Source organism: Simochromis diagramma, unplaced genomic scaffold, assembly GCF_900408965.1.
Source record: "Simochromis diagramma unplaced genomic scaffold, fSimDia1.1 OVJJ01000603.1, whole genome shotgun sequence".
Classification (NCBI taxonomy): Eukaryota; Metazoa; Chordata; class Actinopteri; order Cichliformes; family Cichlidae; genus Simochromis; species Simochromis diagramma.
Window position 1 is genome coordinate 17750366 of NW_024387414.1, and position 24011 is coordinate 17774376.

At 41.6% G+C, this 24011-nt stretch overlaps 2 protein-coding genes across 6 annotated transcripts in view; one reads left to right on the top strand and one right to left on the bottom strand.

The window, feature by feature from the left end:
* The window catches only part of mindy2 (MINDY lysine 48 deubiquitinase 2), a 28825-nt gene extending 15969 nt beyond the window's left edge, over window positions 1–12856 (top strand). Inside the window, exons 6-9 of one of the 2 annotated variants that reach the window (XM_040010944.1) lie at window positions 441–583; window positions 3182–3355; window positions 4253–4450; window positions 6216–12856. In XM_040010944.1, coding sequence (XP_039866878.1) covers window positions 441–583; window positions 3182–3355; window positions 4253–4450; window positions 6216–6404 — 704 coding nt within the window. In that variant the 3' untranslated portion in view covers window positions 6405–12856. Of the gene's footprint in view, window positions 1–440; window positions 584–3181; window positions 3374–4252; window positions 4451–6215 lie in introns of those variants that run through there. The other variant, XM_040010945.1, reaches the window with a different exon arrangement.
* Window positions 12649–23394, bottom strand: sltm (SAFB-like, transcription modulator). 4 transcript variants are annotated; one of them, XM_040010940.1, is made up of 20 exons: window positions 23240–23394; window positions 20907–20994; window positions 20426–20481; window positions 20285–20312; window positions 18345–18939; window positions 17690–17733; window positions 17486–17598; window positions 17229–17378; window positions 17022–17119; window positions 16808–16938; window positions 16588–16688; window positions 16439–16495; window positions 16195–16349; window positions 15918–16098; window positions 15323–15447; window positions 14759–14932; window positions 14316–14627; window positions 14071–14218; window positions 13782–13936; window positions 12649–13691 (listed from the first exon to the last, which is right to left on the bottom strand). In XM_040010940.1, the coding sequence occupies exons 1-20, from the start codon at window positions 23372–23374 to the stop codon at window positions 13580–13582; spliced, it is 2958 nt and encodes a 985-aa protein (XP_039866874.1). In that variant the 5' UTR covers window positions 23375–23394; the 3' UTR covers window positions 12649–13579. The 4 variants fall into 4 exon arrangements, with proteins under 4 accessions (XP_039866874.1, XP_039866875.1, XP_039866873.1 ...); XM_040010941.1 differs by having other exon boundaries at window positions 16195–16307; window positions 16778–16938; XM_040010939.1 differs by having other exon boundaries at window positions 16778–16938.
* Window positions 23395–24011: the final 617 nt, after the last annotated feature.

Sequence of the window (24011 nt, forward strand, 5' to 3'; positions counted from 1 at the left end):
AGGGTAGAGTGTTTCTCAGTGGTAGCATTCCACTGATTTTGAGTTTTGAATGCTGCTCTGTTGTACAGATGTCAAATGTGACTGTAAAGGTTGCCAGTTCGAGCAGAGAGTCAGAGTTGCTCAGAGTGAGGATAGACATTACAGCAGAATTTCCACAAAGCTTTCCAAGTAGCGACCTGTGTTCATGAATGAACTGGGATTGCTTGATTGGAGTCCAGGCGACTCATCCAAGTGGTAGCTCAATGACAAAAATAGCTTTTATGGGATCTAGCACGTAAAGCTAATCAAAACAAAGGAACTAAAATTTATAGTCACCTAAATCTGCTTTATATTCCCCAAGGAATTTAAATCAATTAAAAGTCATCAGTGTTTCTTCATTTTCCAATCTAACTTCATTTAATTTTCTGTTTTGTGTTTTTTTTTCTCTTCTCTCTCATTAGGCATCGTAGCAGAGCAGTTTTTAAACAGCACAGCCACCCAGCTGACTTACCATGGACTGTGTGAGCTCACATCTACGGTACAGGAGGGAGAGCTCTGCGTCTTTTTCAGGAATAATCACTTCAGCACCATGATCAAGTACAAGGTAAAACTACCAAAAAAGGAACAGCATATTTGCTCTGACTGTGAACCTTATTGATGTGACTTGCATTTAATATATTTTCCTGATCAAGACGGCATTTGGCAACCTTCACTGTACTCTTAATGGCAAGTTTTGATACCTTAGTATATATCAATAAAGACAAGGTTTGACGATTTTTCCAAGGGTAGTTGCATAGACAGAGACCACCCTGTCGACACCCTGTTCCATAAGCAGGTCTGGAATATGACAGAAACTGCTCAGCTCAGAAAAGAGCTTCAAGAGTTACTCTTAGTATGCTTTAAAGGGGTAAAGAGTTGAGATTTATGCAAGAAGCCACTGCTACATTGCAACAGCTTAAATGGGTCAGGACGTCATGATACCATCTGTCCCTCTAGCAGCAACAAGTCTTGCAGCCCTTTAAATGTCAGTTGTTGTAGATTGTATGTGATATATGAACACAACGTATTATCTGTGTTTTTTTTCTTTCAATCGAGGTGCAATTGGTTGCACAGAGGATGTTCACCTGGGAGAGCAGTGTCCAAATGACCTAGTGGGAGGGGCTACACAACATGCATAACAAACCTACTGAAGTGTTAATAAGTTACAGTTGAGCTCACAGAAAACAGCTCAACCACTTTCTTGTTTCTGATGAGTAGTTCTTTTGCCTTTAAGTGGCATCTGTGTAGTTAATGATATGCTTTAATATATTCATCAGTCTGAAGAAAGCTGTTTATTTATGTGTACATAACATTAGACACCACATTCACAGTGACCCTAAGAGGGTCATTGCTTACCATATATCTGCAGCAGGGAATAACCTTTCCTGTTATCCACGGAAGGGGAAGTGAGTGTGTGTTCTTTCATTTTGAATAGTACACTTGTTGCCAATATAAGCAAAGCAGTGCATGTGTGTGCCCAACAACCATCAGACAAAGCATAATAACAGCCCATGGTCTCTTGTAATCACTCCAAAGCAGACCTTTGCATGAACTTGTACACATACATGCTAAACAGCCTTATTTATCTGTGAAAACTGTATGTGTAGGGTCTAGCATGTGATTTAATCTGAACACTGGTATGTTGTTTTTATTCTTCATAAATAATTCTCCTGCAAATAATTAATATGGGGATCCGAGGAAGGGGATCAGATAAATACAGGAGCACTTTATGTCCGACATCACAAGAGTTGATCCTGTGAAAGAGTTTATTATTATAGAACAATCAACATTTCCTCAACTTAATATTTTGTAACCAAACTCATTATAATAATAATCATAATTATAATGAAAATAACAATAAGAGTAATAATATAACTTTGTCTGTCTACATACTCGTTCCATGATCCAAAATTCAACAACCACACTGGCACACAGGCACATCTTAGACCTCTGAAGGTTCTTATCTAGATTACATATTATCTCTCCATGTTACCTAGCAACCACCTAGCAACAGACTAAAGTGACCCATTTTTAACTTTAACTAATGCACCTGTAAAACCTTATAAAAGAATCATATTTTAATGTTACAGCAGTAACTATTAGTAACATCTAATAGCCTCAAAACGTTAAAATTATGTAATTTTTTTTACACCATCATGTTGCCTGGCAACCACTTAACAGTGGCCTAAGGTGACATTTATATGGTAAAAGCTGGGGTCCTGAGTAGGGATGGGTATCGTTTAGGTTTTATCCGATACCAGTGCCAAATCGATACTTTTGAAATCATGCCGGTGCTTAAACGGTGCTCGAACCGGCGCTTAAAGAATGGAGAACACAAACTTTGTCCAAAAACCTCTTATGTTTTTATTTTTAGCAGTCTCTTTTTTTCTGCAAAATGATAAGCACGGTCCAGCCCCACGCACGGGGCGATCCGCGCTAACTCGCTAATGGAGATTTGCCACACCCGCAGTAGATGTGCTCTGTGTGAGGTCTTGCAGCAAGCTATCAAATACGGTGCATTTCTCGGCTTTTAAAAAAACGCTATGCGTCGCCAGGTGTTTCATCAGATTCGAGGAGTTACCTCCTTTGCACAGTATCAGCTTAAAGCACTTGTTGCAGGCTGCTGAGTTTGCATCTTTTGCTGTGAAGTACAGCCAGACTTTTGACCGCTTCGCCTTGGGCACTTTTAATCTGTAGCTCTGCTTTAAAAGAACGTACATACCTGGGCCCGCCTACTATCCTTGGAAAGGTAAAATGATTGGCTAGAATCCAAAGTGTATGACATCTCAGGGGAAAAAAAAGCACCATAATGGCACCGGATATCAGTACCCATCCCTAGTCCTGAGTCCTGTAAATATATCAGTTTGCCAACACCACCAACAGACCAACTAATATTGTGGCATTGGCATGTATTATTAATAATGATCATTTAAATGATGAAAATAGAAAATGGTAGACAATAATCTCTGGCTCCACAAAGCTGATAAATTCTGGAACTGAGACTGTTTACTTTGACCTTCAGCGCTATCACATTGACCAAATCTGACAAATAACCTTTGAAAGTCCTTCACCTCCTTTGTGGTAATAACAAATACACATTGTACTAACAGCATGTTTGTATACACTGATAAAATGTGTGTAATCTGTGTGTGTTGTTTCCCAGGGCCAGCTGTACCTTCTGGTTACAGACCAAGGTTTCCTGACGGAGGAGAAGGTTGTCTGGGAAAGTCTGCACAACGTTGACGGCGACGGCAATTTCTGCGATTCGGAGTTCAGGTTGCGGCCTCCTTCTGATCCAGAGACTGTATACCGTGGCCAGCAGGATCAGATAGACCAGGTCTGAGCACTGATGCAGGCAAGACTAGCAGAACCAGTAACAATTCCCGTCCAGACCGTGATGTGTTTAAATGTGTTGTGCTTTTCACACCATCAGTGTGACACAAAGTAACGTTTTGGTTTTTTTTTTTTTTTTAGCTGCTTTAAAGCATTGGCCTCAATGAAACACAACACCAGTTCCCATGAGACACAGAATTATCGAAGTGAATAGACACGGGAAATGAAGCCAAAGAAATAAACTCTGCGTCAACCCAGGCTAAAAAAAAATATATAATGGAAACTTCTTAAATAATAAATGTGTTGTAGCTCCCAGTGCAAATCACATACAGGGCAGCCTGAATAGCACCCGGCAAGGCTGCATGGCACCTTGCCCCCCTCTAATGCATGCTTCACTGTGGTCCCTATCAATGCATTGTGTTTGTCTGTGATGCTCTTTTACCTGTTTCACAGCTGTCTTCTTCTTGGTGGACCAAAATAGATTGAACACAGATTTTCTGCCTCGCTCCCACACATGCACCAATGAGACATGAACAGAGGGGCTATTACTTTTTATTCTTCTTGCTTACTCAGGTCTAGCACTCCTTATCAGCAAAATTGGTTTTGTAAGAAAACTGTATTTTATGGACGACTCATGACTTCAGTTAGATGAAGAAAAAAATTCCCCATCTTTACAGCGACACTGTGCATAGCATAGACAAGGAAACACTTTAGATAATGCACTCTGACAAAGTAGATGACAGACACGGTTGTTTCTCCGAATAAGGAAAAACTTGAGGCTTGTGACCAACTGTTCAATAACCATAACACAGTATTTGATGGATTTAAGCGTTGCAGTGATAGATTTGCTCATAGGTGATTCTTTCTCCACCTTTATATGTGTGTTCATGTCTGTTATCAGGATTATCTGATGGCGCTGTCACTGCAGCAGGAGCAGCAAAGCCAGGACTTACAGTGGGAACAACTCCCAGAAGGCATCAGTGATCTAGAGTTGGCGAAAAAGCTTCAGGAGGAGGAGGACCGACGAGCCTCCCAGTACTACCAGGAGCAAGAGCAGGAGCAGGCGGCGGCGGCGGCGGCAGCAGCAGCACACGCACAGGTAGGGAGGGTGGGAGATAGGGAGATAGCAGGTAAGAAAGGAGGTAATTTTATGAACCACGGAGGGTAAAGTTTGCCTTTTGGAAACGGAAAGATGTCTGCATCAGAGAGCGGAATTACAAAGGAGGAACTGATGATGAAAAGGGGGAGGTGATAGCAAATAATCATCCTTTTTCTCCGTAATTCGTGTGAGCAGAGTATAAAATTCAGAAAGTGGACAAAAATAAATAAAACAGAAAACAGGAGATAAAAGTAAAACTCTTCAGTTCTCATCAGTTTCTTTATACAGCTTTTCTCCTTTTTTACATTTTTCTTCCGGCTGCTCCTTTTAGGGGTCGCCCAAGAGGAGCATCTCTCTCCATCACACCCTATCCCTAGCATCCTCTTCTATCACCAACCCTCTGCATGTGCTCCTTCATTGCATCCATTTATCTTCCCTGTGCTCTTTTCTCTTGTCCTCCAGCCTGGCAGCTCCATCTTCTACATCCTTTGTCGAAAATATCCCCTATCCCTGCTCTGCACATGTCCAGACCATCTCAGCCTCGCCCGTCTTTGTCTAAAAATTCACATTTTTGTTGTTGTTATCCACGAATTTTCAATTGACTGTTTTACAAAAAAAAAAAGCAGATATAACGTTCTGGAAGGAAAGAAAGGGTAAAGTAAAAGTGAAATTTAGCCAAATGTGGCATAATATTTGGATGTAAATGATGTGATATTTAAAATCTCCATATATCAGTATCATTTCAGAAATGTTGAAGAAGAGGTCAGAGGTCCAAAGTACATGATATACCCATCTAACATTCCCAGTGTGCCTATATGTCATTAATACAAACAATTGTAGTAAGAGATGCAGTTTTAAATAACTCTGTATATCATTACTACTTTGACCATCAGATCAATCTATTCACTTTGAAGGAGAGGTCAGAGGTCAAGTGTGATATATAATAGATTGCTATATGTTGACAAGACACACACTTGTAAGAATCACAGTTTCTAAGGCTTTTTCTCAGTTTTCAACCAATCAAATTATGAAGTTGACCTTGAAAACCTTGGTGGATGTAACCCCCCCCCCTCGTACACCACTAAAAAGATTGATCAGAATTCATTCAAATCTTTTTAAGCTATTATGTTCATACACGCTACCAAGTACCTCCTTGGCTGAGGTAATTACTGTGAATCACTCTTGCCGTAAGTAACACTGACACATGACCAAAGTTTCATGAGGACGCGTCTTAACGTCCTGCAGGGTGTCAGGACAATCAGATTATGATAATTTTCCCATGTTTACCACACAGCATTAAACACATTCATACTATGTGTTCAATATGAAGTCAATATGTCATAAAATGAAAATCAAACAGAATAGGTCATCTTAAATTCTAAATATGTTTTACTTTAGGGATCTGTCTGCATGGGTTAGGTGTGGATGGTGTTTGTCTTTGTGTCCTGTATCTGGTGGTAAATGCACCGTACTGTATGATTATTCTCACATCAGTGCGAATTACAGACTTGAAAGAGCTCACAGAGCGACCACGTTCAACCTGAATGCGTCATGTGTTTGCATTCTCATGATCACCTGCCTGGTGAGGCCTGTTAAAGTTCAGGACTGCAGTGCATGTGTGAAATAGCTTTAGTTTACCTCTCAAAGTCTGTGTAATTAATTCCAGAGAGACATTAATTTTTGGTTGATCATTTCTTGCCACAGTTTTTCAAGAAATACAAACAAAGCTGTAAATTTCTACTCTTTTGCTGTCCTGTTCGGGAAGGAGGGCCAGCAGGATGCTGCCGAGGGGGCCGAGACGGACAGAGGTGGTCCAGGAGCAGGGGGAGCAGCAGCCAGCGGTGGCGTAGCAGCACCGGCTGGAGCCACACCCAGCCCGGGGAAACAGTCATCTAGTGGGGAGCGTAAAAACAAGAAAGAATCAAAAGATAAAGACAAATGTGTTATTTTGTAACATATAGCTGTCTGCGTGAGTGTGCATGTGAGTGTTTTGTGCATTTGCTTATCTGTGAGAAAGGGGACAGAGTTTTTTCTTCATGGACTGGACACACACAACGCACAGCCCCCACTTGATGGCAAACAAGGGAAGGAGACGATTGAGGAGAGATGTGACTAACAGAGGATTTGCTGTTCCCAAACCACTGGTGCCTGCTATCCTCTATCCTCAGTGGAACCTGGACATCAGAGGAAGGGGCAAAACAACAACTACTACCCCTTCTCTTTCTTAGAGTCCGCCAAACTTTGTTACAAGTTGCACACTATATTTGTGAAGGGAGGGAGGGGGGTCAAGTTTATCTGGGGATGGTGTATTTTATAGCCAACGACATAATCCGAAGAAACAAAATCTCACCCTCTCACATTCTCTTCTTTTACAAAACTTAACTCACTTTGGTCATTTTTTTCAGTAGTGCAGCTTATAAGCTTTTTTGTATGCGTCAATATTTACAAAACATATATAGCCATTGATGCCAAGATTCACATTTTATTTATCTGAGTAACCTGTAGCTTTGGGAGAGGTTCTATGTTTTTTTTTGTTCCTTTTCTCGCAGTCTAAAGGGAAGTCGATGTAACGCCACTCGTGTCCCCTCTGAAACACTACATACTAAGGGTTAATTAGCTGCCAGATACTGTAGCTATGTTACAACACTCATCACAGCTTGCCCTGTTCAGATTTGCCTTACCAGAGTATGGCAGTGTTGTATTCTGCTCTGTCTGAATGTGTATGTGCAGTAAACGTGTGCTACTTTGGTATAAACGTGTCATTTACTGAGCATCACTGATGTAACAAGGTTGCTTTTTTTTTTTGTGTGTGTGCTGCATCAGTTAAGCTACACATTTGGGACATTTTGTGTCTTTTATGTTGTGATTCTGTTTCACAAAAACAAGATTTGGGACAGGAAAACTGAAGATTACGTTGGCACGTTATGTCTGAATCTGATGTTTCTGAGACGCGCCTATCTTTCGGCAGATTAGGTTTGCGTTCGATGGCACTTAGTTTAGAGTGAGCGGTAGTTTGAAAGTCTGTTCTGACAGCTTCCTGTAGAGCGTGTGTGTCTGTGTGTGTGGAGACACTGTTAGAATCAGGGCTAATCCACACACATTTCTCTGAACAACAGAGGTCCTTTTATTAACATATAAATTGGACTCCAAATATGTGACATCAGGATATACAATATAATAGAGTCAGATTTAACAGCAGGCCGATAGTATCCTATGATATTAGCCATTTGACAGTTTGTCAATATCGGCAATCATAGTGGCCAATAAATGTAAACTAATAAAGTAAAGAAGAGATGGGAGAAACACCCTTCAGCTATTTTATGAGTGTTGATGTTGCATACTTTGTCCACCAGAGGGCACTTTGCAACTTCCTTGTTGGCAACACAAGTGTTTGGAACCCAAACGACTGCCGGCTAATCCGAGCAGAGTCGACCATAAACGAGAAAATGAAAATAAAACTAAAAAATAAGAAATGTTACGGAAATCTGTTTGTTTTGTGGCTAATTTATTATAAAATCAGATTTTTAAATCAAATATCGGTATCTGTATATATCAGGCTCTACAAGATAATTTTCAGCTTTGAATTTTTCTCCCATTGTTCTCCACAGTTCTCCCTTTCCTAGCCCCTTCTTAGTCAGCTTCAGAGAAGACTCATTTTATCAGATATTTATGAACATTCAGGCCCAAAGTTCGCAGACAGAGCTGTCTTTGGAGGTTGTAGGAAATTCTGTGGTATCACCTTTAAACTTTTGTGCATTTTCACTGCGGCGCTGCGCATGCAGACACATGATGTACATATTTATCTAACCCATTCTTATAATTTAGCTAGTGGTTTGTGCCATTATTGTACCATGGGACTGCCTCCTGACAAACTTTTTCTATCTACACATTCCAGTCGGATGCCTTGACTCGAGCCTTCTGCTAGAGACTGAGGGAGACAGTTGGCGTAGGAGGTCTTTGCAGCGCTTGTAAAGTGGTCTCCATTATTTTGTTGAGTGAGAAGAAAATTCTCTGTCAGGACAGCAGGCTACCTACTGTGTGGGAAACCTTTCTTACGAGCTTTGTGTGATGGCTGGAGTTTGTGCTCCCCATTTGTTTCTTTGGCCCTAGCAAGGCTATGTTTTGTATATATATATACATAACTATTGAATATATAACGCCTTACAGCATTTCAGCATATTTTATAGGACAAAAGGAAACAGGCGTATTACCAGAATGAGACAATCCATACATTTTTCACGTAAACGTCAGAACTTCTCTCAGGCCTTTTTTGATGGGACATATCCTCGGGTGTCTTTTCAGATGTTAATGTTTCTAATGACACGGTTCCTCGGCCTGAAGTCACTATCTCAGTCGCAACTTTTAAGTATCCGTTATATGTACACACCACACAACTATTAGGACACTTTGAAGGACTTGACACTAACACTGTTATTGACAGCTGAATTCATTCAAATAAAAGCAATGGACTGGCTGGTCCTGGTGAAAAATAAAGACCTCGCTGAACAGGGTTAAGGAACATTGTTACTTCTTTGCAGATTTTTTTTTCATGCACCTTAAAGTAATAAAGTAATCAAAATTTCTCTTTAAGAAGATAGAGGGGAGGCTTTCTGATTTTTTTTTTTTTTCACCCTGTCTTGGCCCATCAACAACATGCTGATTAAACATTCCAGAGGAAGGAGATTTTTTTTTTTTAAATTAAACTTTATTTTAAAGTTGGATTTGATTTTGAAGATTTTTATGTGGGTCTTTGTTTGAATACAGCGTGAAGTTACACAAATGCCACAGATTTTTACTATTGTTTCAGATTTACTACTGTGCATCCGCTTGCTACTCCTCGTCATGATCACCTGAATTAAGTATTTTTGTTGTAATGTGTTTGGTTCACCCTACTTCCTATGATGAATTGATCAGAAGGATATTGTGTGTTTAATGTCTCAAAGTGGTCTCTTGTATGCCTTGTAAAAGTGATGGTGGGGTAAATGCTGTAAAATTAGTATTTTGACAAGGTGATCGTTGAACATATAGTTGTTGTAATTGGTTTTGCACTGTTACATTGATATGCACTAACAGAAAAAAAACATACCTCATTTTCTACGGAACACAAATTGTGCAAGAGTGCTATTGTTCTTTTGGGTACCTTAAAAAAAGTAAATAATGGCCAAAATAATAATTCTTAGTAGCAGTTGCTCTTAAGCCAGCTAAAAATAAACGAATTTGTAAAAGTATGAAAGGGCTGATTAAATGTTTTGGCTTAAAATGAAAGGATACATCTGTTACAAGGAGCCACTCTGTTTCCAGAAATGGCGGGATGTTGTGCAAAATGTAAAAATAGACAAAACATAGAACTTTGCAGAGAGATATGGAAGCTTGTTTCAGCCACTGAAAAAGGAGCCATTCGTAGTTCATAATAATCTCACAGTGTTGACTTACTTTTTTAGAAGTTTGAGTTAGTAACTCCAAATTGAGAAAATAACTTGAAATTTTGACTTGGCTTAGCTAAAATTGTTTGGGATTTTTTTCAGTGGCAGCAACAAGCTTCCATAGAGAAACCCTGTTTTGAACTTGAATAGAAAAACAGGCAACATATCAAATATTAAAACTGGCGGTTTTTTTGTTTTATTTTTGTACTTTTTCTTACATATGCACATTTTGAATATGATGCCAGGAACACATTTCAAATAAATCTAAAGTCGCATTTTCTTTTCACAATGCCATGTTTTCCCCCTTTTTGAGAGATTTTGACTGTGTAAGCATTCAAGTTTAGTAGCCAGACTCTCTAAAAACAGAGCCATGCTATTGTCACATCCCTTTCTTCCGTGTGAAACACGTTGGTCCAAAATCTGTAGATATTGTTCAGCATCAATGGGACCTTTGCAGATTAACAAATTGCTCGTGTTGCTCATGGGCCTCCGTACAATCACAGGTGCTGCTTTTTAAACAATCTGAACAGCCCCTGTCCTTTTTACTCTGGAGGACGTGGTGCCAGTGGTTTCCAGAAAGACCATTCAAACCCACGCACAGTTGTCTGCTTCGGCTCAGTCCACTATAAAATGGACCGTGGTGTTTATGGGTCTTGCTGTACATGAGGTTTTTAGCTTTGTGGATGCAGCATCACTGCTTGCAGAACTGTTTCAGACTCCACGCAGTGATTCCCACCATGATTATCCCTGTTTTTAAGGCAGTGCAGCCCCAGAGCCTGATGATCCTCAGTCATTCAGTTCAGGTTTTTCCAGCCTTGTCATTTGTATTGAGAGATTTTGTCCAGATTCTCTGACTCTTGTATTGATGATGAAAATGATGAAATCACTCAATTCTGTGCAGTTATCAAATAAGAGCACTTAGATGCCTATGTCCGTTTTTTTTTTGTTTGTTTGTTTTGGGTTTTTTTTATTGTGTTGCTGGCTTCAAATTCAAAATGAGCATTAAAAAGTTGCTTAGTTATAACATGTGGCACTTTTGTAGTATTTATAATTAAATGTATGGTTTAAATTGATTTAAAGTCTTCTTGTGGTTTAATTTATATTTTTCACAGCATCCAGATGTTTTTGGAAATCGGGCCATAGCACCACTTCAATAGAACTTGCTGCAATTTGATATATTCGTAGTTAGCGGTACATCTACACCAGACTCAAGTATACCAATACAAAGGCTGGAGTTATCAGCTCGGCGCTGATATTCAATTCCACTGGTATCCAATTCCATCAGCAAAAAAATGGTGTAGGTTAACCCCTAACTATTTTTTTCCCCATCAAATCCATCATTTCATTACACAATGTTCTCAAAGAAAGGCAACAGGTCAAAAGTACATACAAATGTGAAAATGCTTCATCAGGCTTTAGTGTTTTCATTAATGTAGCAGAGGGAAATGTTCATTGTTGTTGTGTGACAGATAGATCCAGAGTGCTGAACAATCTAAGGGAGATCTTTTCTTTATTGCAATATCAAAACTCCCAGATTTTACCCTGTGATGCATGTACAGTGTGGGCTGAAAAATAAAGAGGAGTAAAAGTTCATCATCGATTACCCCAAGAAATTTATTTTCCACTGTCCGGCCTGTTTTGTTTATATTTCGCATAAAAGAAGCAAAAAGGAAAGCGTTTGTGAATATGGGAGGTTACTCATTTGTGTTGATTTCAATGTTCATGTATTTACATAAATGACCAAATAATGTATGTAGCCTTTCACATTACAGTCACATATTGTATATGGTGATATATATATAAATATATATATATAACAAAATGCCTTATAGACGAGGGACATTCAACCTGATTAGCAGTTACCAGGAAAATAAAAAACTAAGATAAGTTGTTGGTTTGTTGTCATTGCTTTGAAGTCTTAATGTCTTTTGAGAAAAGTGGAAGTTGCACCATTTCATAGCTGATATGTGTGAAAACTAACTGTGAGTTGGATCATTCCACGTAAAATTAATCCATTCTGGAAAAAAGTTCCAACCTGACCACCCGAGAATCAGTTAATACAGTTTCATTATCGTATGTATTGAAGCCGTGCAAAACTTCACCTTCACACTATAAAAAATATTTTGTAAGATTGACTTGGTTACTTTTTTTTCCAGGTGGGAGGAACTGGTTATATCTGTTGGCCTTACATATGAACAAGATGTATGAAGCATAAAAGTCCAAGGACACTGTACCAGTTGGTTAGACGCTGCAGTGGAATATACACTCACCAACCACGTCATTAGGTACACCTGTTCAACTGTTTTCTTTTTGAAAACACCTAATTAGCCAATCGTATGGCAGCAACTCATTAGAATTAATCATTGAGACATGGTCAAAATGACCTGCTGCAGTTCTACACATAACCATCGAAAATGCCCTAATGTGTCAGAGGTAAGACAAGAAAAGGCCAGACTGCTCTGAGCTGACAGGAAGGCAAAGGAAATAACCACTAATTAAAACAAAGGTTGCAGAAGGGCACCTCTGAACAGATGACCCCTCAAACCTTCAGCCTTCTATCCGGTCTTCCTTCTTCCTTTCTTCCTACTTCCTGGTAGTTGAATCAGCTTCAACCAGTTACAACAGATGTGTAATTTAAATTTAAATCCAACTACATGCATGGCAGTCCGAGGTGTGCAGTATTGGTCCAGCTCTGAAAGAATTACGAAGCTTAACGAGCTTTTAAACAAAATTTAAAAAAAAATAAATAGCACTGAAATGACCGAACAAGACGAGACAGAGGCAAGATGTTGGTTTAGTCACAGTTGACACGAAGCTTACAGTCTACATACAGTATGATGTCCCCTTCAAAGGGCAGGTTTTACCCATCTTGTGCACTTTTTCAAATTCAAACTTTCTACACTGATACTTCCTGCTAGCATGAGAGAGTTGGACACAGGATGTCTCTACAATACAAGTTTCACAAAAAGGAAAAAAAAAAAAAGAAAAGAAAACAAGCTGAAAAGCAAATGTTCAAATTTCACTGAAATAACAATGAGCAAACAACCATGTGTACCCTTAAAAGGCTCGCTTACCTCCACTGAATGCCCTGCAGTTTGACCTGAAAGTCAAATTTGAGTTTAGACACACAGACCTGTCTGTGATTCAATTCGTGGCCTGTGAGAGGTATTTAGCTACAATGCGGGCTCTTTTACAGTTTTATAATCATTTCTTTTACAAAAACAGGACATCCACAGCAAAAATGACTTTTCAAAAAAGATATTTCTTTTCGTCATCTGTGAAACTTCCAAACGAGTCAATTATCCCTTCATGTCGGGTTCTACAATACGCTAAAGACATATTACACAGGAAAATTGAGTGTGACGCTAGGCTACTGAAAATGTACAGAGAACACTCAATAAGAGAAGTCTTAACATCACTTGAAAACTTGTTACAAAGACTGTGCTGTACAATAAGGTTTCTAAATATTATTAAAACATGTGCACAGGGTTGTGTAATGGTAACAGCAAAACTGTCAGGAAAAAACCCTACACTGGAGGTACACTTGTCTATACAAAATAAAATAGTGTCATCAACCTTTTGTGCACAAACGTGCCGCCAAAAGAAAAAAGAAAAAGAAAAAACAAAAAGTTGATATTCTAAAAATAAAGTTCAGAAAAGTCTTCAGATCTTCAGGAGCTTTCATGTTGCAGATTTGTGGCTGTGGTTAGAACTGCCGCGGCGTTCCTTTGAAGGTTTTGAATCCGCCCACAGTGCCGCCACTGGGAATGGAGTTGTTGGTGATCTGTACAATTCGGCTCATTCCAGACGAAGAGTGACTGCAGAAAGACAAAAAGGTCATGTCTGAGAAGGATGGAAGGGCGGCACGCTACTCTGCTTTCTCAACACGTCTCCATTATGCAGCATACCTGGAAGGCGGCATCATGGCGCTCCGAGAGTCCCCCATCCTGCGATTATCGGAAAAGCCTCCACCCTGGGAGCTTGAGCCACCGTGCCACTCCTTCCTCATTCCCTGCTCCCTGCCGTGACGTTCCACTACGACCTGGCGACCTGAGCTGAAAGGCTGCAGAGGCAAAGGAAATGCTGAATGTGTTTGGGTCTCTCACACAGAGGAAAGCCAACTCAAAATGTAAAGGTTTTCCATCGTACAGGAGGATCAGGGAAAGACATCACTCCTTTTTCAGAAGATAAACTCACCTGATCACTCATCACCATGGGTCTTCTTTCATCTCGATCATTAAAGCTCCTTTCACGGTTGATGGAGTGGCCTCCTCTGAGAGCAGGACCTGGACCGACACCTGGGCCATCCCTGCCCGATCGCTCTGCACGCATGCGCATAGGCCCGCTGCTCAGCCCAGCAAGAGATTTCAAAGAGAGATTAGCTTTCCAAAACCATCAAGCAACTAATAATGCGTAATCTTCAAACAGGAGTTTTCCTTTACCGCATATCTCCCTTATTGGAGTTTATCCCGCCGTCATTCTTCCATCCGTGCCCTCCATCCCTCGGTGCGCGATTGTGCGACATGCCCGGCATTGCGCCTCTTGCTCCCATAGGGCGATCGTGCATGGGAGCGGGGCGTCTGTCGTCTCTGTCCCGGCGGTCGGTGTCCCGAAGTTCAGCGCGTGGAGGTGGTGGCGGCTCAGCTCTGCGGACCGTTTCAAAGTTTTTGTGGTAGCGATCAAAGCCGGAGCCTTCTCTGTGAGGAGCAGGCCGACTCTTCTTCACCTCAGGCTCGCCGTCAAACCGGTTTCGTCTTGGAACACAAAGAGGACCAAAATGTAATTCACCGAAAGTGGAATAAAAGCTTTCTTTGGAGTCCATAAATGATTCCAACAAAGGGCATCAACGTTGTGATTAGTAAACTTATGTAGTTTAAACGTGTACCTGTCATACGTGTTGGGTGGTTGGCTGGCGGTCTCGGGGAAGCGGCCTCTCTCTCGGGGAGTGAAGTTTGTAAAGCGGTTCTGCTGCCTGTTGTAGTTTGAGCCTTGATTCAAACGGGCGTCAGACTCGGGCTGTATCTTCTTGTTGCCGTTCCAATAGGAGTCGTCTCGTCGACTGAAACATCGAATACAGACACTGAGTCACGAGTGCGGGACGCCACTTGTCACTCTGTAATATAGATAACACTAGCTGCCACTATAAACACAACATTACGTCACAGACTTTACATATTATGTAAATGCCACTCGATAACAGCGCTCCCTCTCCTAATGAAAACCAAAAACTCTCAGATTATGGTTGTGCTGCGCACACACAGACCCAATGATGATCTTTTCTGTACCGAAGTCAAACTGAACAAAATTTTAGTTTTGAGAAAACAGAAGAAAAAGCTGTTAAGCTCTTCGTCAGCTGCTCAGTTTCCATTTTAAAATAAATGTAATTCATGGGTAATGATTATCCACACTCGTCTTCACATTAAAACAGCTGAGACAAAACTACATGTACCCGTGTTCCACTTCACGACCTCTCTTCAGGTTGTTTCTCTTTTCTTGCTCAAAGCGAAGCTGCTCCTGCTGCCTCCGCAGTTCCTCGCGCTCACGAGCCATGCGCTCCGCTTCCTTCCTCCTTTCCTGAAAAAAATAAATACAAATTTAAACAATTAAAAATATGGCTGCGGTTACAACATTACGTTAGATTTGATTTAGGATTTAAAGACGTGATAAAGCCGCTCCAATCTTCCTCAGCTCACTCTTGCCTCAACAGGTGAGCCCCCTTTATCCCTTAAATGCTAATGAAAAAGAAGCTAACGTGACGTCTCACACATGCTGTTGCTGGGCAGTTTTTTTTGTTGAAGCAGCAGCAAACTTTCTCACAGCTATTGGAGTTTCCCATGCATTTGCCACCACATCTCACCTATTACAAGCTTCATATTACCAAAATGTTGACAGCAGCTTTCGAGTGCCAGCTGCTAATATCAGTCAGTGCATGCAAGGGTTAGTAGACGGTTAGTAGACGGCTACATCTGTGACCACCATTTCTAGCCGCGCTAAATGACAGCTATAACATAAAAAGTTAGTCTGATACATGTTTCACGCTGTACCTGCTCGATACGAATTCTCTCCCTCTCAAGCCTCTCCCTTTCCAAGCGCTCCCGTTCCAGTTTTTGCCTCTCCATCTCCAGTCTCTGGCGCTCCCGGAGAAGGTTCTCCCGCTCTTCACGCTCCCGCAACAGGCGGATACGCTCACGCTCCCGACGTTCATGTTCTGCAATTTCACGGCGCCTGAAGACAAACAAGACATCCCTCGCCTTGAAACTCAAACATACAGCAGCCTCAGCATTTTATAAATCTACCAAATGTAATAACTTGTGTGCGTACTTGCGCAATTCCACGGCTCTGCGGACACGCTCCATACGAGCCATCCTTTCACGCATCCTCTGCTCCTTCTGCTCCTTGATTTTCTCAAAAGGTAAGATGTCCCGCTCCTCCCCCTTTTTCATAAAAGGTCGCATTTTATCTTTCATCATCTCCAGCTAGTAGGGAAACAGAAATTCAAGCTTGAAAAAAAATAAGAACTAAAGCACATTAATCACAAACAAAAAGTATAGAGAGAACTTCATACCTCCTCGGGAGGAATCAAACTTCTTGGCCGTCTTTGAAAGTTCATGTTAACAAAAGGCTGAAAAAGTATCAAACAGAGCACATTTGTATTCATCTGAAGACAAATACACATTTAAAATGTGGTTACAATTAAGCAGAAATAATTCTTACTTTGTCGAAATACTTTCCCCTTCTGAAAGGTCTCATTTTGCCAAAACTAGACTCTCCTTTGTTGTGATCTACCACCATCATCTTGCTTGGGCTCTTTGCCCCTGTTAAAAAAAACAAAAAGCAAATTATGACCACAAAGCAGCTACGTTACACTCTCCAAATCAGAGATGAGAAGAGGGCTAAAACCTACGGCCATGCTTTCTGTCATCCTTCTTTGCACCTTCGTGTCCTGAACCAGATGAAACGGAGCTGGATTTTCCGCTTCTGGCATCTTGCTTCTTGGATACGTCTTTGTCCTTTTCAGAGAGTTTATCAACTTTCTTGTCTTCTTTTTTGTAGGACGCCTGTGGCCTAAATGAGAAAAGGACAGAAAGTTAAATAGGCTTTCATACAATTACCATTAGCACTTTTTTCCGCTTCTTCCTGTCACTTACTTGTTAGTCGCCTTCATCCCGGTGGAATTGCGCTTTTCATTTGCCTTCTCCTCTGCTTCTTTCTTTGAGGGCTCCTTTTTGAATGGATCATTTTTGGCCTAAAGAAAAAAAAACAAAAACAAAACAAGATTAATAAAAAACAAAAAGAGTGATACAGGACCAACGTTTTATTCTATGAAGAAATGAGACATAATGCATTCAACCAACCCTTTCAACATATATCTGCTGTCCATGAAGCTCTGTGCAGTCCAGGTGGGAGATGCAGCGTGCCACCTCTGTGCTGGACGACATCGTCACCAAGCCGTAACATTTCGAACCAGGACTGCGAGCGTTCGTAACCACCTTGGCACTTAAAACCTGTTGGAAATTTTTGTTTTCTCTATAAAATTCCAAGAATATTTTTTATGCTCAAAATAAGTAACGACAACTAATTAACCACACACACAAAAAAAGACGTTACCTACCTTGCCATATTTGCCAAAAAGGTTTTTCAGATCAGCCGCTTTGGTGTTTGAAGAAAGGCCGCTCACCCAAATGTTACGAGACGAGCTGGCAGTGTTGTTGCCGCTTACAGCTCCTAATAAACATGTTTTCCAAACAGCAGCAGTATTAGAAAAACCAAAACACCACACTGAATATTTTTCTTCCCTCTCTAAAAACATCCTTACCCTTTTCATCTTTTGCAGCTTTTCCATCTCTGTCTCTTGAAGAGCTAAAAAGCAAAAGGTTGAAACAACAAACAGGAAATGAATGACGGTAAATAACACCATGACGTAAGCTGACAGGCACACGGCTAGTGGAATAAAATAACTCGTGGTTCTGTTGAGGGGAAAAAAAAAAATCCTTTAGGCAAGACGTGGATCTGAACCAATGTCTCAAAGGCTTCATTGATTTTTCCAGTGGTGAGATGGGGTCAAGTTGTCAGCCAATTTATTCTCTGGACAAATGAAATCTTCGGAGGTTTGTTCAACTTCAGCGAATCATTTGGCCACAAAGGGGAAAAAACCGTCATCACAGAGACTAATGCTCTTTTACACTGCCTTGTGTAGAAACTGGAAAAGGCTTAAAAATTGCTGGAAAGGCCAAAGTAACAAAATAAGAGTCGTTCTCTCAGCTTGTGGTTAACTTCACATTTTAACCGACTTCAGAGAAATAAATCAATGCCGTAAATGGCAGGATTAGGTACATCAGTGAACATCTCCCTCATGGCAAAAAAAAAAATTTAAAAAATAAAAAAATATTTCTTGAGGCTACCCACAATGTTGCGTTCTTAGTGAGCTGGACTTGGTAGTAGTATCAAAGAACTGACATAGAAAGACAAACCTCTTTGCTTGACCTGATGCCCCAGTAGTGCAGGGGCCTTTCTTCCCAGAATCCTTCTCTTTATCACCCGTTTCAGCTTTCTTCGTGGCGTCTCGGCCGTCTTTCTTCATGGGCTCGCCACGGGATCCATCGTCCTTCTTACCATCTTTGTGGCCCTCCGACTCTTTCGCTTTCATGTCATCGTCTGGGCTCGTCTCAGCAGAGGCCTCTGGCTCATCATTGCCCTTCTCTGCCTCTGGATCTGGAAGTTTCACATGTTTACCTGTTTCCAGGAGGTCGTCACCATCAACATCCAGAGTGATGGCATCTTCGTTTGGGATTGAGACGGATAGGTGATCCTCCTCGGCTTCTTTAGAGGAATTCATGGCTTCAGCATCCATCTCAGCCACTTCAGGCTCGACCTCTGGATCCTCATCCGCGTCTGGTTCAGCATCGGGATCGGCCTCGGGCTCAGCGTCCACCTCTGGCTCAGGCTCTGAATCAGCCTCAGCCGCCACAGCGTCTGTCTCGGGTTCAGCCTCAGAGTGAGCGAGGCTGTCCTCACAGGGTGGAGGCTTAGAATTTTCACGAATACCATCATCTGTATCAGTTACATCTGAGGGATTTAACAAGGATAAACATGGCAAAAACACAACTTTTAACATTTGACATGTCGCATGTTACTTGACCTATAAAGTAGAATAGAAAGCACATTTAGTGTTAATGGTCATCGAGGGCGTAGACACCACAGGAAGACACAAAACACACAATCTCCTTGGACATGTGGGAATATTTCCGTGCTTCTCATTTCTTGACACATGAAGTACTTCAGTATGAATTCAATTCCCGATACGTCCTAAGACAAGTCATGGTCGCTCTTCAGAAAGTTCACATGTGGAGGAATTGCATCAGTTCATCTTTTGGGTTTTCTCCATTTAGGCAAAATACTTTCCCGGTGGGTCAGTTCTTGAAAAGTCGTCTGAGTTTTAGGATATCTTCTTTATCATCCAGCATTTCTTGTATAATAAATGTCTTATCTTAGCAGGTTTTATATGGGGGGGGGGGGGATGTAAAAGTAAAAACGTTATCATCAAATCCAACCCGCTGTAACGTGTCCATTCAGTCACACCCATGCAGTTAGAAAGAGTCCATCCCTTTGTGTACGACAGTCTATCCTTGCTGAACATGTTGTGGCATCTTCACTGCACACATCATGGGTGGGCTGCAGCCACCTGGGTACAAATGTATGAGGTTTCTTGCTGTTTCTTGACAAATGGCTTCTGTACGTGTACAACATGCTCACATGAATGTCGCAGTCCTTGAGTCAACCCATGTACCGACTTCATTCGCAGAGCGTTTCACCTGCCAAGACCTAACACGAGGTGCCCATTTCCTGTGGCGAATGGAGTGAACCATTCAGATCTACCCAACACACATTTTACAGGTCCTGTCCAATCATGCTGTCAATCACAGCGACAACAAGAAAGTGCAGTGATCCTCAAATCTTACAAGCTAGTGCTGCCTCCAATTTTCATTCATTCAGTGAATATATTCAATCTTCATTTCCTTAGGCGATGTAGGGAGACGAATGCCACTAAAAACAGAAATTCACTGAAGCAAACAACGGTTTTCTTTTAAATATTTTGAGCAATCCAAGAAAACCGGGTACCCAGGCATCCTGTATCCAATGATTGACATGCGATGCAAAACAACAACAAAAAAAAACCTTGACTCGATCTTGAGAAATGTCTCAATTAATCATGTATTTGTTCCTCCTTTTATGTGTTGCAACCTAGATAGATGCAGTAGCTACCGGAAGCATGAAATACCACATGATATATGCACTGTACCTGGAGTTAGCTGTTGGGGGAAAAAAAAAAAAAAAAAAAAAAAAAAAAAAAGGGGTGGGGGGGAGGGATACCAAATGTTAGCATTGGGGATTGGTGTGCTATCATACATACCCTTTTCTGACTCATACTCTTCAGCCTCCTAGAAAACAAAAACACTCAGGTGAGTTGAGAAGGCTGTCAGTGTCAAGTACAACAACCAAAAGGGTTTGTGTCAATGTCTCAAACATCAACAGATGTGTTTATCACAGTCACCTTGGAAAAATTGTCATCTTCCACGGTGTTGTCCAAATCCGAATCCACTTTCTTTCCTAAAAGATTAAATTAAAACATTAAAACTCAACATGAAAACATTTAGAAAACATGAACTTGTTGAGGCCCCAGTCACACCGGTCAGTGACCATCTGGCAACCTCCAGGCATAAGTACAAATGTTAGCTGTTGAAAATGAAAAAAAGGGGGTGGGGAGGGATCCAAATGTTGTTTGAATGTGGCTACTGGCAGTCACTGTGAATTGACTGGTAAAGCCCCACTGAAGCAGGCCAAGAGGCTGGTCAGTCAATCTGCTAGAGACCAAAACAATTGCAGGGAGGTATTTGGTGCAGCACCGTGTTTGTGAATGTCACTGGGTAACAGCCAGCACCCACTCAACAAATGCACTTTCCTCTGACAGAGGATGCCAGGGTCTCGCTGACCACACCTGGGGCAACCTGACTCTTATAAGAAAGAAAGATTACCTTTAGCTTTTCCGCCTTTGCGAGTTGGTGTTTCAGCTGAGAGCTGGAGCTGAATGTTTTCTGGGTCGCCACCTTCATCCTCAATAGCCTTAAAGAACAATCAAGTTAGGATTACTAATTAATCAGTATGCAAATTAAATAATTAAACAGCTGGCACGTAATAAGAGAGATACATAAATGCAATGACAGTGAACTTTTCCATGCTCCCCGGAGCACAATGACTGACCACTATTCACAAATTAATCACTCTGGTTTGGTTTATATGCAAGGCTGAAATATCGCATCACAGCTGATTGCGATTCAACTGACGGCTCACAAATTTTGCTTTAAGACTGCAGAAACATGCACAAAAAAAAGCACGCCGGCGGCGTATATTAACAATATTTATAGCTCAGCTCCTACTTAGGCAGCAAAGCGGATTATAGATCATCATGGACACTGACACTTTTCTCCTCTCCTCCTTTCCCCAAGCTTCCCTGCTTAGCTGCTTATGTCCTTGTCTTGTCTCATGTTTTTTTCCACTTCCCTGGAACACTCTTTCACAGTCTGTGTCTAAAACCTAAAGAGAACTATGGATTTGATCAATTGGTCTCTGAATGCTATTGTCACCCTTTTCTCAACGAGAAGTCTGGGCTTGGGAGAGCCCGAGTGCCCTGGAGGGACTTTCCCTGCCGGGTACACGATGGACGGGTGGAAGGCGATTGCGGCTGCAGTGGATACTCAGAACAACATCTCTGAGCGGATATTAGGATACATCAGGGAAGAATCCGCTCAAATCAACACCTATGGCGGAAGCTGGAATACATCACGGATCACTTGGCTGCAGTCGTGAGGTCTCAGAATCTGCTCTGTGAGCAAAAGAGCGACTAGACCACGGAACTGAAGGCAAATAACATCATGGAGGAACTAGCAGCTATCCAACTAAAAAACAGCTCGAAATTCTCATGAGTTGTTGGAAAAGAAAATCGCCATCATAATGCAGCTACCCCTCCAGCGCCAGCTGTGGGCTCAAGGCTGGAGCCGAACAAACAACTCCCTGATAACGACTGTTCCTTCCCATTCCATGCAAGGCCACCTGGGTTGGCTGGAAGACTGTTTACTTAGCCTGGTGGGGCGAAGGACACCGTCTCAGCTGAACTCTGGACACACACACACACATACATATACACTGATATACACACACTCATCCCCCCCTCCCTTTCCAAACGCCTTCGATGCTTGTGCCCTACCGGGGAAGATGGCAGTCGACTGGACCAGCGCAGACATGCTGCAGGACCGGATGCGCTGTCTACACCGGCTTTCTCTTACCCTTTACCCGCCCCTGTTGCTTGTCTTGTGTTTCTATGGTGTATTGATAGTCATGTGCTTTTTGTGCTGAGGTGTTTTTTCTGTTCTCCCACTAGGAGCTCAGTCTGACCTCAGTCCTCCTCTTACCTCATGTTATGTATTTTCGTTGTTTTTTTTCCCCTATCAGCCTACCTTCTGGCATGTCTCCCCAATATGATGTTTGTGTAAAGTTGGTCAGAATGTTCCTTTGTAAGTGCGCATGCGCCATTAGCGTGCTGCCTGCTGTAACCCTAATTTCCTTCGGGATTAATAAAGTATTCTGATTCTGATACCGACTTTTAAATGTGAACATCAGACAGTATTGACGTTTAGCTAAAAATCTATTAAACAGGCTCCTCCGTCTGTTTAAAGCAACCACATGTTCGACTATATTAACTAAAACAAAACAAAAAACAAACAAAAAACACTTTTATCCGTACCCTGGATGCGTCAGTACTCATCGTGAAAACTCAATCGAAAACAAGCAAAAGCAAAAGCAAAAACACAGAGCAGCCACTGCGCTCTTATTTAGATCCGGACTTACAATGAGCGCATGCGTATTTTAACAATAAAATCCACACTTCCAGCACCTGGGATCAATCACGCGCAATCTGCTGCATCTGTTTGCGCTGAGATTAAGTGGTCCTCAAATGCGGCATCGAACCAGAGAGCCCTCGTCCGTCTGATGTTTCGAGGCGAAGGGGGAATAAACAGGCCTTTTGTTTGGGCACCCCCGCTAATTTAAGGCGACCGTTAACATTTTTACATACTTCAACACAACCTCCCTTGGCTCCTGGTCCGAGCTACAAACACGAAATATTTCCCGACAGATATCTAGCTTTAATGCCTCCAAAACTCGGTCACTCTGGCAATTAAACTACGAGTGTTGTTCGCTAGAATCGATGGGAAATCTGTGACTACACGGGCTAGCATTAGCGTTAGCATCTGTGCACCGTGCAGCCAGGCTCGGTCATCGTTTCTGCACACATCAGCTCCGTCTGACTCACCTGTCTAAGTCGCGCGACAAGAACACTCTTCACACCAAAGGTGTCCAAATTTCTTCGCTTGAGCTCCGATTTAAGATCAACAACTCTTAATTCCGATATCTTCTTGCACTCGGTTGAAATGGCACCCGACGCCATTTTACCTCAAGATTACAGAATGGTTGCGCGCGCAGACACTTTCCCCCTGCGTCTTCTTCGTTGGTTTTCAGTAGTTATTGATTAAATGCTTCACCGTCATCTATTGTTAAGGCAAATACTTAATTTGGATAGTGATGTGCGATACCACTGATTTCCTTTCCGATCCGATACCAAGTAAAATTCAGGGTGGTATCGGCGATACTAATTCGATACCGATACTCTGTACAAAAACGTAATGTTTCATTGCATTTCATAATACAATATATAATTTTATTATGTAATTGTAATAATAACATAACCATATTGCTTCATAATGATTAGAGGACATCAGACAACTTGTTTTTGTTGCTTAATAATGCAGAATAATCATATAGAAATAAAAATAAAAAAACTGAAGTTGTGCGCTATTTGAGCATGTTGCCTGCCTGCAGCACTAAAGGACTCTGCGAGAGACGTCTGTGTCCCTGTCCTCCTATTCAGTTCGCCTCAACATAAGCTCATCATATTCTGTGATGTGATTTACTCCGAGGTCTTTGACGAGGTCAGTGGTGTTGCCACAACACCCCACTGTCTTGCCACATATATCACAAACCGCGTCTGGGCTGTTTGTGGAGGTAAAACACGTCCACACATGACT

Excerpts from the sequence above, each read along its gene's own strand:
- sltm (XM_040010939.1), bottom strand. The coding sequence starts at position 23,374 with ATGGCGTCGGGTGCCATTTCAACCGAGTGCAAGAAGATATCGGAATTA. Across the intron at positions 17,734-18,344 it reads GCATCAGGTCAAGCAAAGAG|CTCTTCAAGAGACAGAGATG; the intron begins GTTTGTCTTTCT and ends TTTGCTTTTTAG. Across the intron at positions 14,219-14,315 it reads TCCAATAAGGGAGATATGCG|CGGGCCTATGCGCATGCGTG; the intron begins GTAAAGGAAAAC and ends TGGGCTGAGCAG.